The 17,822-nt window shown below is 43.8% G+C and overlaps 1 protein-coding gene across 2 annotated transcripts in view; it reads right to left on the bottom strand.

Annotated features, from left to right (window-relative positions):
* LOC106569492 (collagen alpha-1(XI) chain) overlaps positions 1 to 17,822 on the bottom strand; it is a 177,051-nt gene that overhangs the window by 58,537 nt on the left and 100,692 nt on the right. For both annotated transcript variants that reach the window (XR_006758848.1, XM_045694502.1), the window contains exons 24-33: positions 16,956 to 17,000; positions 15,701 to 15,754; positions 15,159 to 15,203; positions 15,010 to 15,063; positions 14,514 to 14,558; positions 11,685 to 11,846; positions 7,444 to 7,497; positions 2,078 to 2,131; positions 626 to 670; positions 465 to 518 (exon numbers count right to left, since the gene is read on the bottom strand). Coding sequence is in view for 1 of the 2 variants with exons in the window: in XM_045694502.1 (XP_045550458.1) it covers positions 465 to 518; positions 626 to 670; positions 2,078 to 2,131; positions 7,444 to 7,497; positions 11,685 to 11,846; positions 14,514 to 14,558; positions 15,010 to 15,063; positions 15,159 to 15,203; positions 15,701 to 15,754; positions 16,956 to 17,000 (612 nt within the window). In the remaining variant the exon portion in view is untranslated. The remainder of the gene's footprint in view (positions 1 to 464; positions 519 to 625; positions 671 to 2,077; positions 2,132 to 7,443; positions 7,498 to 11,684; positions 11,847 to 14,513; positions 14,559 to 15,009; positions 15,064 to 15,158; positions 15,204 to 15,700; positions 15,755 to 16,955; positions 17,001 to 17,822) is intronic.

The raw sequence follows: 17,822 nt of genomic DNA, 5'->3' as shown, positions 1-17,822 counted from the left end.
CAGTTGGTAAGAGACAGTCATTCAGTAAATACTAGGAATAGATTGTCCACCATCTAAGCGTTATCCAGACAGAAAAGAGAAATAGGCAAAAGAACATTTCGAATTAGAGCAATAAAGAAATTGAATAAATTAACAGAGCAAACCAGAAACCTTTCAATATATAAATTTAAACATTATTTTAAAACCATTTAAATATAATACCTATAAATGTTGTGAGACTACAGTAGATTGAGTATTTATTGGGTCATTATGTTAGTATATTATGCATGTTTGTAATAGTGTGTTATATGTGAAAATGTGTTCGTATTATAAATTGTATTTTAATGTTTTAAGGACTCTTGGAAGATTAGTTCAAATGGGGAGTAAAAGAGATCCAAATCAAATCAAATCAAATCAAATCAAATCTGGCTAGATGATGTTTCTGGATGGGACATCATCCTGGTTAGATGACAGTTATAACTGACCTTAGCACCTGGCTTTCCAGTTGGTCCTCTGGCACCTCTTCCACCACGGGGACCCTAGATTACAAGGAACACAGAGAAGACCAATCATCTAGCAAGTCAGAGAAGGTGTTGTGTTAGAGAGAATAGACTGCGGACCGACTGATGAGTTTCCAGGTTCTTACCGTTGGGCCACGTTGTCCTCTGGGTCCAGATTTACCAGCGATACCCTGAAAAACACCCACAATCACACAAACATCTTTATTCGTGAGACTGGGGGTTTCAAAGCACAAACAAACAATCAAACTTGATATAAGTGGAATAGAAAGGATACAGTTATATATTGACTGATAAACATGAGGCAAAGAGTAATTACAGATGAATTTATACACACACAGTTAAGGTCATTCAAACACACTATAGCTCCTCAGACAGACAGACTCCTCCACTGCTCTGTGGACGAATGAGATAAAACAATGTGTAACATCTTTTAGAGAAATAAATCTGAAAATCAGGGCACGCGGTGAGTTGACATATACCCACATTACCCAGAGGCACTTAAGTTGACAGCATGACCTGCCTGTCAGCTTTGGCATATTGGCTCCTGAAGTGTCTAGGGTAGTGTCCCAAAATGGCACTCTATTCCCTATTTAGTGCACTAGGTCCCCCATAGATCCCTGGTGTAAAGTAGCGCACTACATAGGGAATAGGGTACCATTTGGGATGCAGCCTAAGTGTCTGTCTACTTCTCACTCCTCACCGTCTGTCTGTCTGTCTGTCTGTCTGTCTGTCTGTCTGTCTGTCTGTCTGTCTGTCTGTCTGTCTGTCTGTCTGTCTGTCTGTCTTTTACGTTTTGTCTGTCTGTCTGTCTGTCTGTCTGTCTGTCTGTCTGTCTGTCTGTCTGTCTGTCTGTCTGTCTGTCTGTCTGTCTGTCTGTCTGTCTGTCTGTCTGTCTGTCTGTCTGTCTGTCTGTCTATCTGTCTGTTTGAGAGGAAAGGAGCTTGTTTTACCAATTCCCTCTCCCCCTTCTTACTTCCCCCCCAATGCCCCCCCTCTTCTCCTCTCTCCCTCCCCTCTCCTCCCTCCTCTCCCCTCCAACCATCCTCTCTTCTCTGGACTCCTGCTGGGCAATGCTAGACTTTGATGTTCCACTCCACTTCCCCTACTATTGAGTTGTACTGACTTGATTCTTTACTTTGACAGTAGTTCTTCTTGACTTTACTTGTCCAACTTTACTTTGGCAGTAGTTCTTCTTGACTCTACCTGTCCTACTTTACTTTGGCTGTAGTTCTTCTTGACTCTACTTGTCCTACTTTACTTTGGCAGTAGTTCTTCTTGACTCTACCTGTCCTACTTTACTTTGGCAGTAGTTCTTCTTGACTCTACTTGTCCTACTTTACTTTGGCAATAGTTCTTCTTGAATCTACTTGTCCTACTTTACTTTGGCAGTAGTTCTTCTTGACTCTACTTGTCCTACTTTACTTTGACAGTAGTTCTTCTTAATTCTACTTGGAGGTTAAGGACTGCAGCTCCACAAGAGTATTTCAGACTGGTGTCATGGAGGGTGAAGAGACATGTTGGATTAGAAGTCTTTGAAAAGAAAGTAATAATTAATGGAATGATCGAAAGAGCCTCACCCGTCCTCCTTTCTCTCCGTTGGATCCGAGGAATCCAGGGAAGCCACTGGAGCCCTGTGAACAGAGAGATGGTAAGAGAACAGAAGGAACAATACAGGGATAGTTAGAGAGAGGAAGAAAAGAGATGGATAGAGAGAGGAAGAAAAGCGATGGATAGAGAGAGGAAGAAAAGAGATGGATAGAGAGATGAAGAAGAGAAATGGATAGAGACAGGAAGAAGAGAGATGGATAGAGAGATGAAGAAGATAGATGATAGAGACAGGAAGAAGAGAGATGGATAGAGAGATGAAGAAGAGAGATGATAGATACAGGAAGAAGAGAGGTGGATAGAGAGAGGAAGAAGAGAGATGGATAGAGTGAGATGGATAGAGAGAGGTGGATAGAGAGAGGAAGAAGAGATATGGATAGAGAGAGGTGGATAGAGAGAGGAAGAAGAGAGATGGACAGAGAGATGAAGAATAGATATGGATAGAGAGAGGTGGATAGTGAGAGGAAGATGAGAGAGGAAGAAGAGAGTAGGATAGAGAGATAGATAGAGAGATGAAGAAGAGAGATGGATAGAGAGAGGTGGATAGAGAGATGATAGAGATGAAGAAGAGAGATGAAGAAGAGAGATGGATAGAGAGAGGTGGATAGAGAGAGGAAGAAGAGAGATGGATAGAGAGAGGTGGATAGAGAGATAGATAGAGAGTGGATAGAGAGGTGGATAGAGTGAGGTGGATAGAGAGAGGAAGAAGAGAGATGGATAGAGAGGTGGATAGAGAGATGGATAGAGAGATGGATAGAGAGATGGTTAGAGAGAGGTGGATAGAGAGAGGAAGAAGAGAGATGGATAGAGAGAGGTGGATAGAGAGAGGAAGAAGAGAGATGGATAGAGAGAGGTGGATAGAGAGAGGAAGAAGAGAGGTGGATAGAGAGATAGATAGAGAGATGGATAGAGAGGTGGATAGAGAGAGGTGGATAGAGAGAGGAAGAAGAGAGATGGATAGAGAGAGGTGGATAGAGAGATGGATAGAGAGATGGATAGAGAGAGGAAGAAGAGAGATGGATAGAGAGAGGTGGAGAGATGGATAGAGAGAGGTGGATAGAGAGAGGAAGAAGAGAGATGGATAGAGAGAGATGGATAGAGAGAGGAAGAAGAGAGATGGATAGAGAGAGGAAGAAGAGAGGTGGATAGAGAGAGGAAGAGCGGACAGGAATAGATGCTACATTTTAAGTGACCTCTGTCCAATATAATCAAGTCTCACACAGAATAGAAAGGGACACAGGGCTAAAAGGGTTTTGTCTTGTCTTGCTAAAAACATAAGAGAAGCTAGCTTGTTAGCACACGGTTAGAAACTAAGACATATGAGAGAAAGATGAGGTTGATACTGTTGGATACACATCAGCCATTTAGCTGTTGCGCTATCACAGGCTACCATTGATGGCCATCACAATACCAGTCAAATAAATGACCCGGTAAAGTGCTCACTGCGGCATGATAATCACCATGTTGACTAAATAAGGAAATCCGTAGGAGTTTACCAATGTGGCATCCCTTCAAGTGGCATTGAAAATACAGATAAATTAAGAAAAATAGTTATACCCTCGCGTCACGTGCGCGAGCGTTGCAAAATACATTTAGAAATCTATATTATTGAATTATTGCACCCACACTGCTTGCGCGCGTCAATGAGCATCTGCGTTGCCAAGGGCTAAAATAGAAGTCAGTTCTATTTGTGACGCAGATCGCTCTGCAAGTCCTGCCTCTCCCATCTCCTCATTGGTTTATAGAAGCAGGTACCCACGTGCCATCGTCTCATTGGTTTATAGAAGCAGGTACCCACGTGCCATCTCCTCATTGGTTATACCCACGTGGGTGACTGAAAGACGAACGAATTTATGAAGGTTGCCAATCGCAATATAAAGTCAAGAGAAGAAAAAGCCTGGAAGGAGGAGAGATGACTAGAAACGATTCGGTTGACCATTTTATGTGTGGATTAATTGTTGGAGTAGAGGACCTTGTGCATTTCAAGAAAAATAACAACTCAACCCAGGACAAATTAGCTAGCAACAGCAAGCTTGCTAAATAGGACAAATTAGCTAACAAGTGCAAGCTAGCTAGCTAAATTTCCATAAATGTTTAATGCTTTCGACCTGTCCCCAAATGAATGTAATTGGTTCAGAGTTTATTTTGATATTTTAACCATGCGTGTCGTGATCGCGTTTGGTGTGGGGGGGACAAAATACATTTATGCACGATGGCGCAGGCGCGCAGCCGGTTTGGGTTCCGTGTTATGGTTGATGTGCTTCATAGCACATATACATGCTCTCTCATACAGTGAATACATCTGTCTACCTGTGTATGTGTGACTGTGCTATTTGTGAAGACAGTGACTGTGCTACGTGTGAGGACAGTGACTGTGCTATTTGTGAGGAAAGTGACTGTGCTATTTGTGAGGAAAGTGACTGTGCTATTTGTGAAGACAGTGACTGTGCTATTTGTGAGGACAGTGACTGTGCTACTTGTGAGGACAGTGACTGCGCTACTTGTGAGGACAGTGATTGTGCTACTTGTGAGGTCAGTGACTGTCCTACTTGTGAGGACAGTGACTGTGCTACTTGTGAGGACAGTGACTGTACTACTTGTGAGGACAGTGACTGTGCTACTTGTGAGGAAAGTGACTGCGCTACTTGTGAGGGCAGTGACTGTGCTACTTGTGAGGACAGTGACTGTGCTACTTGTGAGGACAGTGACTGTGCTACTTGTGAGGACAGTGAATGTGCTACTTGTGAGGACAGTGACTGTGCTACTTGTGAAAGCAGTGACTGTGCTACTTGTGAGGACAGTGACTGTGCTACTTGTGAGGAAAGTGACTGCGCTACTTGTGAGGACAGTGAATGTGCTACTTGTGAGGACAGTGACTGTGCTACTTGTGAGGACAGTGACTGTGCTACTTGTGAGGACAGTGAGTGTGCTACTTGTGAGGAAAGTGACTGTGCAACTTGTGAGGACAGTGACTGTGCTACTTGTGAGGACAGTGACTGTGCTACTTGTGAGGACAGTGACTGTGCTATTTGTGAGGACAGTGACTGTGCTATTTGTGAAGACAGTGACTGTGCTATTTGTGAGGACAGTGACTGTGCTACTTGTGAGGACAGTGACTGTCCTACTTGTGAGGACAGTGACTGTGCTACTTGTGAGGACAGTGAGTGTGCTACTTGTGAGGAAAGTGACTGTGCAACTTGTGAGGACAGTGACTGTGCTACTTGTGAGGACAGTGACTGTGCTACTTGTGAGGACAGTGACTGTGCTACTTGGTGTAGACTAAACTCATTCCATCCTTCCATAGGAAGGGAGAAGGTTCTCTTTGGCTTAATTATTTTTTATCACATCGTTGCAAGTTCTGCTAAACTAAACAGTGAGAAGAGGGGAGAAGAAGAGGAGGAGAGGGGAGAAGAGGAGGAGGAGAGGGGAGAAGAGGAGGAGGAGAGGGGAGAAGAGGAGGAGAGGAAGGATAAGAGAAGAAAGGAGAGCTGGAAAGGCAGGAGAGAAGGAGAGGAGGAGAGGAGGATAAGATAGCAGCCAAGTTTGATTTGCACTCCACTCACAAGACAGTCAAAGCGATTGCAAATAGCTTGGTGAATTAACACTGGGGGAAAGCTGTTAACAGGGACTGCCAGAGCGACGCAGCAAGAAAAAGAACACTCAGTCACTTGTTTACAGAGGGAAGAAAAGGGAGAGGTTAAATCAACTCCAAACCTTGGCTAACTACCTTTTCATACACTATGACAACTTCTAAAACAATTTCTAAAACTATGTCTAACAGAACGTCAAAAACAATGTCTAAAACAGGCTTTGGGGGCTGAAAGAACACGTTTTCTTTATTTCCTAATCAGGGACTGGTTTCTGAATCACTCTGTTTAGCCAACCGTTCCACTGACATAGTGTCTGAATCACTCTGTTTAGCCAACCATTCCACTGACATAGTGACTGAATCACTCTGTTTAACCAACTGTTCCACTGACATAGTGTCTGAATCACTCTGTTTAGCCAACCGTTCCACTGACATAGTGTCTGAATCACTCTGTTTAGCCAACCATTCCACTGACATAGTGACTGAATCACTCTGTTTAACCAACTGTTCCACTGACATAGTGTCTGAATCACTCTGTTTAACCAACCGTTCCACTGACATAGTGTCTGAATCACTCTGTTTAGCCAACCGTTCCACTGACATAGTGTCTGAATCACTCTGTTTAACCAACCATTCCACTGACATAGTGTCTGAATCACTCTGTTTAACCAACCATTCCACTGACATAGTGACTGAATCACTCTGTTTAACCAACCATTCCACTGACATAGTGACTGAATCACTCTGTTTAACCAACCATTCCACTGACATACTGTCTGAATCACTCTGTTTAACCAACCGTTCCACTGACATAGTGACTGAATCACTCTGTTTAACCAACCATTCCACTGACATAGTGTCTGAATCACTCTGTTTAACCAACCGTTCCCCTGACATAGTGTCTGAATGACTCTGTTTAACCAACCGTTCCACTGACATAGTGTCTGAATCACTCTGTTTAACCAACCATTCCACTGACATAGTGTCTGAATCACTCTGTTTAACCAACCATTCCACTGACATAGTGACTGAATCACTCTGTTTAACCAACCATTCCACTGACATAGTGTCTGAATCACTCTGTTTAACCAACCATTCCACTGACATACTGTCTGAATCACTCTGTTTAACCAACCATTCCACTGACATACTGTCTGAATCACTCTGTTTAACCAACCATTCCACTGACATACTGTCTGAATCACTCTGTTTAACCAACCGTTCCACTGACATAGTGTCTGTCCCAAGTGACAGGGGTGTCTACCCCAAGTGACAGGGGTGTCTACCCCAAGTGACAGGGGTGTCTGTCCCAAGTGACAGGGGTGTCTACCCCAAGTGACAGGGGTGTCTGTCCCAAGTGACAGGGGTGTCTGTCCCAAGTGACATGGGTGTTTGTCCCAAGTGACAGGGGTGTCTACCCCAACTGGAACCCTATTCACTTGATAGTGCACTCATTTTAATCAGGGCCCAAAAGGGTGGCTCAGAGATACAGGAAGGAGTATGGACAGGTGATGACATCAGCAGATGCCTCATTGGTTAACTCAGGGTGTGGATGATGGGTAAGAGGAAGAGTCAGCAATACACTCACTCACTCACTCACTCACTCACTCACTCACTCACTCACTCACTCACTCACTCACTCACTCACTCACACGCACTCACGCACACAAGCACGCACACACACACACAAGCACGCACACACTCACACACACACACACACGCACACACACACACCCTGTTTTCACATACCTTAGGTCCTTGTCTTCCTGGGTAACCGGGTAATCCAGGGACACCAAGTTTACCCTAAACAACAACAAAGAAAATACAGGTTCTTAAAAACAGATCAAGAGAGGGTGGATAGTGATAGTGGTAGGGTTAATGGTAGTGGTAGGGTTAATGATAGTGATGGTGGTAGGGTTAATGATAGTGATAGGGTTAGTGAAAATGATAGTGTTAGTGATAGGGTTAGTGAGTGATAGTGGCAGGGTTAATGATAGTGATAGTGGTAGTGATAGGGTTAATGATAGTGATAGTGGTAGTGATAGGGTTAATGATAGTGATAGGGTTAGTGATAGTGATAGTGTTAGGGATAGGGTTAATGATAGTGATAGTGATAGTGATAGGGTTAGTGATAGTGATAGTGATAGGGTTAGTGATAGTGATAGGGTTAATGATAGTGATAGTGGTAGGGTTAGTGAGAGTGGTAGGGTTAGTGATAGTGGTAGTGGTAGGGTTAATGATAGTGATAGTGATAGGGTTGGTGATAGTGACAGTGATGGTACTGGTAGTGATAGCGGTAGGGTTAATGATAGTGATAGTGATAGGGTTAGTGATAGTGGTAGGGTTAGTGATAGTGGTAGGGTTAGTGATAGTGGTAGGGTTAGTGATAGTGTTAATGGTAGGGTGAGTGATAGTGATAGGGTTAGTGATAGTGATAGGGTTAGTGATAGTGGTAGGGTTAGTGATATTGATCGTGATAGTGGTAGGGTTAATGATAGTGATAGGGTTAGTGATAGTGGTAGAGTTGGTGATAGTGGTAGGGTTAGTGATAGTGGTAGGGTTAGTGATAGTGGTAGTGGTAGGGTTAGTGATAGTGATAGTGGTCGTGATACTGGTAGTGATCGTGATAGTGGTAGGGTTAGTGATAGTGATAGGGTTAGTGATAGTGATAGTGGTAGGGTTAGTGATAGTGGTAGGGTTAGTGATAGTGGTAGGGTTAGTGATAGTGGTAGGGTTAGTGATAGTGGCAGGGTTAATGATAGTGGTAGGGTTAGTGATAGTGATAGTGGTAGGGTTAGTGATAGTGATAGTGGTAGGGTTAGTGATAGTGGTAGAGTTGGTGATAGTGATAGTGGTAGGGTTAGTGATAGTGGTAGGGTTAGTGATAGTGATAGTGGTAGGGTTAGTGATAGTGATAGTGGTAGGGTTAGTGGTAGTGATAGTGGTAGGGTTAGTGATAGTGGTAGAGTTAATGATAGTGGTAGGGTTAGTGATAGTGATAGTGTTAATGATAGTGGTAGGGTTAGTGATAGTGATAGTGGTAGGGTTAGTGATAGTGATAGTGGTAGGGTTAGTGATAGTGGTAGGGTTAGTGATAGTGGTAGGGAACAGTCTATGACTGGGGTGGCTGGGGTCTTTGACAATTTTTAGGGCCTTCCTCTGACACCGCCTGGTGTAGAGGTCTGGGATGGCAGGCAGCTTAGCCCCAGTGATGTACTGGGCCGTACTCACAACCATCTGTAGTGCCTTGCGGTCAGAGGCCGAGCAACTGCCGTACCAGGCAGTGATGCAACCAGTCAGGATGCTCTCGATGTTGCAGCTGTAGAACCTTTTGAGGATCTCAGGACCCATGCCAAATCTTTTTAGTTTCCTGAGGGGGAATAGGCTTTGTTGTGCCCTCTTCACAACTGTCTTGGTGTGGTTGAACCATTCTAGTTTGTTGTTGATGTGGACACCAAGGAACTTGAAGCTCTCAACCTGCTCCACTACAGCCCCGTCAATGAGAATGGGGGTCGTGCTCTGTCTTCCGTTTCCTGTAGTCCACAATCATATCCTTAGTCTTGCTTACGTTGAGGGATAGGTTGTTATTCTGGCACCACCCGGCCAGGTCTCTGACCTCCTCCCTATAGGCTGTCTCGTCATTGTCTGTGATCAGGCCAACCACTGTTGTGTCGTCTGCAAACTTAATGATGGTGTTGGAGTCGTGCCTGGCCATGCAGCCGTGGGTGAACAGGGAGTACAGGAGGGGACTGAGCACACACCCCTGGGGAGCTCCAGTGTTGAGGATCAGCGTGGCAGATGTGTTGCTACCTACCCTCACCACCTGGGAGGTGGCCCGTCAGGAAGTCCAGGATCAAGTTGCAGAGGGAGGTGTTTAGTCCCAGGATCCTTAGCTTAGTGATGAGCTTTGAGGGTACTATGGTGTTGAACACTGAGCTGTAGTCAATGAATAGCATTCTCACGTAAGTGTTTATTTTGTCCAGGTGGGAAAGGGCAGTGTGGAGTGCAATAGAGATCGCATCATCTGTGGATCTGTTTGGGCGGTATGCAAATTGGAGTGGGTCTAGGGTTTCTGGGATAATGGTGTTGATGTGAGCCATTACCAGCCTTTCAAAGCACTTCATGGCTACGGACGTGAGTGCTACGGGTCTGTAGTCATTTAGGCAGGTTGCCTTTGTGTTCTTGGGCACAGGGACTATGGTGGTCTGCTTGAAACATGTTGGTATTACATTGATAGTGATAGTGGCAGTGATAGTGATAGTGTAGTGGTAGTGGTAGGGTTAGTGATAGTGGTAGTGGTAGGGTTAGTGATAGTGTAGTGGTAGTGATAGTGATAGTGTAGTGGTAGGGTTAGTGATAGTGGTAGTGGTAGGGTTAGTGATAGTGTAGTGGTAGTGGTAGTGGTAGGGTTAGTGATAGTGTAGTGGTAGGGTTAGTGATAGTGTAGTGGTAGTTGTAGGGTTAGTGATAGTGATAGTGATAGTGTAGTGGTAGTGGTAGTGGTAGTAGTAGTAGTATGGTTAGTGATAGTGTAGTGGTAGTGGTAGTGATAGTGTAGTGGTAGTGGTAGGGTTAGTAATAGTGATAGTGTAGTGGTAGCGTTAGTGATAGTGTAGTGGTAGGGTTAGTGATAGTGGTAGTGGTAGGGTTAGTAATAGTGATAGTGTAGTGGTAGCGTTAGTGATAGTGATAGTGTAGTGGTAGGGTTAGTGATAGTGGTAGTGGTAGGGTTAGTGATAGTGTAGTGGTAGTGGTAGTGGTAGTGGTAGTGATAGTGTAGTGGTAGTGGTAGGGTTAGTGAAAGTGGTAGTGGTAGGGTTAGTGATAGTGTAGTGGTAGTGGTAGTGGTAGGGTTAGTGATAGTGCTAGTGTAGTGGTAGGGTTAGTGATAGTGTAGTGATAGTGTAGTGGTAGGGCTAGTGTAGTGTAGTGGTAGTGGTAGTGATAGTGATAGTGGTAGTGGTAGTGATAGGGTAGTGATAGTGATAGTGGTAGTGGTAGTGATAGTGGTAGGGTTAGTGATAGTGGTAGTGATAGTGTAGTGGTAGTGGTAGTGATAGTGTAGTGGTAGTAATAGTGTAGTGGTAGGGTTAGTGATAGTGGTAGTGATAGTGGTAGTGGTAGTGATAGTGATAGTGGTTGAGTAGTGGTAGGGTTAGTGATAATGGAAGTGATAGTGGTAGGGTTAGTGATAGTGATAGTGTAGTGATAGTGATAGTGGTAGGGTTAGTGATAGTGCTAGTGTAGTGGTAGTGATAGTGATAGTGTAGTGATAGTGTAGTGGTAGTGATAGTGGTAGTGGTAGTGATAGTGATAGTGTAGTGTAGTGGTAGGGTTAGTGATAGTGTAGTGGTAGGGTTAGGGATAGTGATAGTGTAGTGATAGTGTAATGTAGTGGTAGGGTTAGTGATAGTGGTAGTGGTAGTGATAGTGTAGTGTAGTGTAGTGGTAGTGATAGTGGTAGTGTAGTGATAGTGATAGTGTAGTGGTAGTGATAGTGGTAGGGTTAGTGGTAGTGTAGTGGTAGGGTTAGTGATAGTGGTAGTGATAGTGGTAGTGGTAGGGTTAGTGATAGTGATAGTGTAGTGATAGTGATAGTGGTAGGGTTAGTGGTAGTGTAGTGGTAGTGTTAGTGATAGTGGTAGGGTTAGTGGTAGTGTTAGTGATAGTGGTAGGGTTAGTGGTAGTGTTAGTGATAGTGGTAGGGTTAGTGGTAGTGTTAGTGATAGTGTTAGTGATAGTGGTAGTGTTAGTGGTAGTGTAGTGGTAGTGTTAGTGATAGTGGTAGGGTTAGTGGTAGTGTAATGGTAGTGTTAGTGATAGTGATAGTGGTAGGGTTAGTGGTAGTGTTAGTGGTAGGGTTAGTGGTAGTGGTAGTGGAGTGGTAGTGATAGTGGTAGTGACAGTTTTAATGATAGTGATTTTGATAGTTTTAGTGCTAGGTGATAGTTTTAGTGCTAGTGACGATCGTGATTGTGAGGTGTCAGTACCTTCTCTCCAGCCGACCCGATAGGGCCAGCCTCTCCGTTGGGGCCGGAACGACCTTTGGGGCCTTCAGGTCCGTCTTCCCCTCTGGCTCCTAGGACACCGAGCTCTCCCTTGTCTCCCTTGATGCCCATGTCACCCTTGAAACCTGGAAAACCGTCCTCTCCCTGAAAAATAAACACAGGAAATAGAAATACATGCATTTTGTTCACTGAGCAGTGTGTCATCTTGGACTATTATGGAATATCACCGTCATATTAACAGCGGCAAACTAACTTTAATAATTTAAAAAGTAAAAAAAAAAGCAAACTCTATTTTTTTTAATTTTACATGAGCAGCCAGGCATAAGATGCATACACTGTAAACTTGGGATGATAAATGGTGACATCTAGTGGTAGCATGGTGAATTGCAGAGTCACAGAATATTGTGATCTACTGACATCATCCGGTCAGACCTGAGAATGCAGTTGGCATGTGTTTCTCAACAACCCTTGTACAGAACATGTTGCAGGAAATGCCCGTTGATACAATGCCATTGATCAGTTACGATGTTATAAGACTGATGGTTTCTCGACACAGATGATTTGCTTATATAGCAGGTTAGGATAACTAACGTGGCAGGTTAGGAGACTGATGTTAAGGTGAGGAAAAGGGTTAGGCTTAGCTGCAATGCTACAGTTGTCAACAACTGTTGTCCCCGCCGACACGAAAGAATCGTCAAGAAACGCCTATATCAGAAAGCACCCCTAGGCCTCCTGAGTGGCGCAGCGGTCTAAGGCACTGCATCGCAGCTATAGAGGCGTCACTACAGATCCGGGTTCGGTCGCAGCCGGCCGTGACGGGGAGACCCATGAGGTGGCGCACAATTGGACCAGCGTCGTCCGGGTTAGGGAAGGATTTTCCCGGCTATGATGTCCTTGTGCTTGATCAGGGGCTGTGACAGCCTGGGTGCATTCCTGCTGACTTCGGTCGCCAGCTGTACGATGTTTCCTCTGACACATTGGTGCGGCTGGCTTCTGGGTTAAGCGAGTAGTGTGTCAAGAAGCAGTGCGGCTTGGCTAGGTCGTGTTTCGGTGGATGCATGGCTCTCAACCTTCGCCTGTCCCTAGACTGTATGAGAGTTACAGCGATGGGACAAGGCTTTAAGTACCAATTGGATATCACGAAAAAGGGGTAAAAAGTACAATAACATAAAAAAGAAAGCACCCCTTAATTGCGCTCTGCATTTACACCCTTCTCCTTTTTCACAGAACCAACGTCAAGAGGCTATCCTTCCCAAATAGCACTAAGGGACTATCAGAAAGGACTACCACACTATTACCTTCTTGGGGGTTCTACTGAGTCCTCATACCTACTGGGACTAAACAGTGGTGATGACAGACTTTTTCATACATAACCTCCTATTTTTCCAGGGTTTTTTTGTACACAGTCTCACTTTCCAATGTGGGAAACAGCAAACTTCCCCCAAAAACAAAAGTTACACAGCAGAAAGTCTTTATTAAATATACATTTATTTCAGTCTGCATCCATGTAAAAACATTTCTTAACCCCTTCTAACAGCTACCCTTCTGCAGGTAGTCTAGTGGTTAGAGTGTAGGGGCGGCAGGTAGCCTAGTGGTCAGAGTGTAGGGTGGGCAGGTAGCCTAGTGGTTAGAGTGTAGGGTCGGCAGGTAGTCTAGTGGTTAGAGTGTAGGGGCGGCAGGTAGCCTAGTGGTTAGAGTGTAGGGTCGGCAGGTAGTCTAGTGGTTAGAGTGTAGGGGCGGCAGGTAGCCTAGTGGTCAGAGTGTAGGGTGTGCAGGTAGCCTAGTGGTTAGAGTGTACGGTCGGCAGGTAGTCTAGTGGTTAGAGTGTAGGGGCGGCAGGTAGCCTAGTGGTTAGAGTGTAGGGGCGGCAGGTAGCCTAGTGGTTAGAGTGTAGGGTCCGTAGGTAGCCTAGTGGTTAGAGTGTAGGGTCGGTAGGTAGCCTAGTGGTTAGAGTGTAGGGTCGGCAGGTAGCCTAGTGGTTAGAGTGTAGGGTCGGTAGGTAGCCTAGTGGTTAGAGTGTTGGGACAGCAGGTAGCCTAGTGGTTAGAGTGTAGGGTCGGTAGGTAGCCTAGTGGTTAGAGTGTTGGACTTGTAACTGGAAGGTTGCAAGATCGAATCCCTGAGCTGACAAGGTAAAAATCTGTCATTCTGCCCCTGAACAAGGCAGTTAACCCACTATTCCTAGGCTGTCATTGAAAATAAGAATTTGTTCTTACCTGACTAGTTAAATAAAGATAAAAAATGATGACTCAAGAGGAAAATGATGCTGGAGACATTAGATAGATTAACAAGCTGGAATGTTTAGAGCAGCTGGGAACAACAATGGCAGCCAATCAATCTAGAATCAGATCATGGCACTAACAAGGTCTTGTTCCTTCCAGCTGAATGTTCTACCCCCATTACTACCCAAATGAGTTCAAGCCTGATAGTCATTTAAGGGGTTTTCAGATCTGCTTGCTAAAAAGGCTTGACAAAAATAGTGTGGAATGTCTTTGACATGTCTTTGTCCCAAAATGGCACCATATGCACTACATTTGACCAGAGCCATATTGGTAGTAGTGCACTATATAGGGAATAGGGTGCCATTTTGGGACGCACATATGGTGAAGGTAGAAGTAGACATTTCCCTCTAACCACTGATTCAGGGCCAGATATTATCTCATCCCCCCCTAATGGTTTAGGTTATGATTGAACGTTGGGTAATCTGATCCTCGATCTGTGGTTTGAAAACCACTTCTACCTCCAACACAAATATGAGGTGGCCATTTTGTAAATGTCCGCCATGTTAAAGAAGACACTGGCGTTGTTTACCTTTTCTCCTCCGCCGCCTTTAAGGCCTCTGACACCCTCAGCACCCTGTAGGAGGAAGCAGAGGATCAAAGACGAGTCAAAACTACATGAGATGTAAGACTGGAAGAATGTTTCATAGATATATACTGTAAAAATGTTTAATAAATATATACTGCACGAATGTTTAATAGATATATACTGTAAAAATGTTTAATAGATATATACTGTAAAAATGTTTAATAAATATATACTGCAAGAATGTTTAATATATATATATATATATACTGTAAAAAAAATAGATATATACTGCAAGAATGTTTAATACATATATACTGTAAGAATGTATAATCTCAGCATTTAGATTTTTTATACTTAAAAAAAGAGGTGAGCATGACACAATTGACTCATGTATGTAGGCTACTGCTAATCAATCAATCAATCAATCAATCAATCAATCAATCAATCAAGCTAAGGTCAACAGCAAGGTCAAAGGGTGTGACCCTTGAAGGGTCGTTACCTTGACACCGCGAGGGCCAGGGTAGCCAAGAGAACCCTGAGGACCTGGATGACCCTACAATAACAAAACAAAACAAAGACAATGGCTTAATATTACAGAGGAGGTATGAATGAATTAATAAAATATAGAATAAATGAAATCAGACTTACGACGCCTCCTTTAATTCCCGGAGGACCCTCCTTCCCTGGGTGACCCTGGAAGAAAGATTCATACTATATTATATGGCATTTTACTATATTACACACCAATACTATATTATATGGCATTTTACTATATTATATACCAATTCTATATTATATGGCATTTTACTATATTACACACCAATACTATATTATATAGCATTTTACTATATTATATGGCATTTTACTATATTATATACCAATACTATATTATATGGCATTTTACTATATTATATACCAATACTATATTATATGGCATTTTACTATATTACATACCAATACTATATGGTATGGCATTATTTACATACTACTATACTACAACTACTACTATACTTTTATGGCATACTTCACTATACTATACATTACTGTACTATACTATACTATGCTATACTAAATACATATGCTATACTATGATGTACTACTGTATATAGAATACTGGTGGCACATGGCATAATTTGGCCAAATAGGTTTATGTCTGCGTCTAACAGGAAGCTGTTTCAAATAAGACTCACGGGAGGACCGTCGGCACCAGCCAGACCAGCCAATCCCTGACGACCTGACGGTCCCTAGATGGAGGGAGGGAAAGAGAGAGAGAGAGAGAAAGATGGGAGGGAGAGAAACAGAGAGAGAAAGAAAGAGAGAAAGAGAAAGAGAGAGAGAAAGAGAGTGAGAGAGAGAAAGTGAGAGAGAAAGAGAGAGAAAGAGAGAGAGAGAGAGGGAGAGAGATGGGAGGGAGAGAGATGGGAGGGAGAGAGAGAAAGATAGCGAGAGAGAGAGAAAGAGGGAGAGAGATGGGAGGGAGAGAAAGAGAGAGAGATGGGTTGGAGAGAAAGAGGGAGAGAAAGAGGGAGAGAGATGGGAGGGAGAGAAAGAGGGAGAGAAAGAGAGAGGGAAAGAGAGTGAGAGAGAGAGAGAAAGAGAGAGAGAAAGAGGGAGAGAGATGGGTTGGAGAGAAAGAGAGAGAAAGAGAGTGAGAGAGAGAAAGTGAGAGAGAAAGAGAGAGAGAGAGAGAGAGAGAGAGGGAGAGAGATGAGAGAGAAAGATAGCGAGAGAGAGAGAAAGAGGGAGAGAGATGGGAGGGAGAGAAAGAGAGAGAGATGGGTTGGAGAGAAAGAGGGAGATAAAGAGGGAGAGAAAGAGAGAGAGAAAGAGAGAGAGAAAGAGAGAAAGAGAGAGAGAGATGGGAGGGAGAGAAAGAGAGAGAGAGAGAAAGAGAGAGAGAAAGAGGGAGAGAGATGGGTTGGAGAGAAAGAGGGAGAGAAAGAGGGAGAGAGATGGGAGGGAGAGAAAGAGAGAGAGAGAGGTTATAAAATGGATCTAGAACAACATGACTACTTACAATACAAACAATATTTTATTAACCTAAGCATTTTTCCTACTTTCAGTAATAACCAGAAACAAAATGCTTGAAACTGTGTCAAGATACGTCAGCGTATACGTATGTGTGTGTGTGTGTGTGTGTGTGTGTGTGTGTGTGTGTGTGTGTGTGTGTGTGTGTGTGTGTGTGTGTGTGTGTGTGTGTGTGTGTGTGTGTGTGTGAGTGCGTCTGTGAGCGTGTGTGTGCGTGTGTGTGCCCATGGCTTGGAAAGCAAGTCTGTTAAATCACTTAAACGGTCAGACTGTGAAATCTATCTAAAACAACAGAGGGGGGGATACCAGGGTCTGATACACACACACACACACACACACACACACACACACACACACACACACACACACACACACACACACACACACACACACACACACACACACTCGTAGACTTACTTTTTCACCAGGCGGTCCGATCGGGCCTTGAGGACCAACAAGACCCTTAAGGAGAGAGATAATAGAAACCAGACGTGTTACACATAGGTTCTGGTGTACGTTCCTAATGCCACCCTATTCCCTACAGAGCCCTGTGGGCCCTGGTTTAAAGTAGTGCACTAGGAAGGGAATAGGGTGCCATTTGGGGACATATCCCTTTATCCTGTCTCACAGACACACTTAGTTAGAGTCATATTGCTAGATGATCTGTCGTTGCTATGAAGGGGAACTTAAATGAAAACTGTTTATCATTGACTCTGAACAGTATTCAAATCATCTATGTAACTGTCAACAGGACAGTGATCCTCTATGTAACTGTCAACAGGACAGCGATCCTTTATGTAACTGTCAACAGGACAGTGATGCTCTTTGTAACTGTCAACAGGACAGTAATCCTCTATGTAACTGTCAACAGGACAGTGATCCTCTATGTAACTCTATGTAACTGTCAACAGGACAGTGACCCTCTATGTAACTGTCAACAGGACAGTGATCCTCTATGTAACTGTCAACAGGAAAGCGATGCTCTATGTAACTGTCAACAGGACAGTGACCCTCTATGTAACTGTCAACAGGACAGTGATCCTCTATGTAACTCTATATTGCTGTCAACAGGACAGTGATCCTCTATGTAACTGTCAACAGGACAGTGATCCTCTAGTAACTGTCAACAGGACAGTGATCCTCTATGTAACTCTCAACTGGACAGTGATCCTCTATGTAACTGTCAACAGTGGGATTGATTTGACTCCATAAATCTAAACAAGATGTGTGTCATTTAGAAGATGATGAAGAGAAACGGAGGGAACAGCATTGGGAATAAGTCTA

Source organism: Salmo salar, chromosome ssa14 (genome assembly GCF_905237065.1).
Source record: "Salmo salar chromosome ssa14, Ssal_v3.1, whole genome shotgun sequence".
NCBI classification, from domain to species: Eukaryota; Metazoa; Chordata; class Actinopteri; order Salmoniformes; family Salmonidae; genus Salmo; species Salmo salar.
Note: the sequence above shows the minus strand (reverse complement) of the source record. Positions and strands in the feature narration are given on the sequence as shown.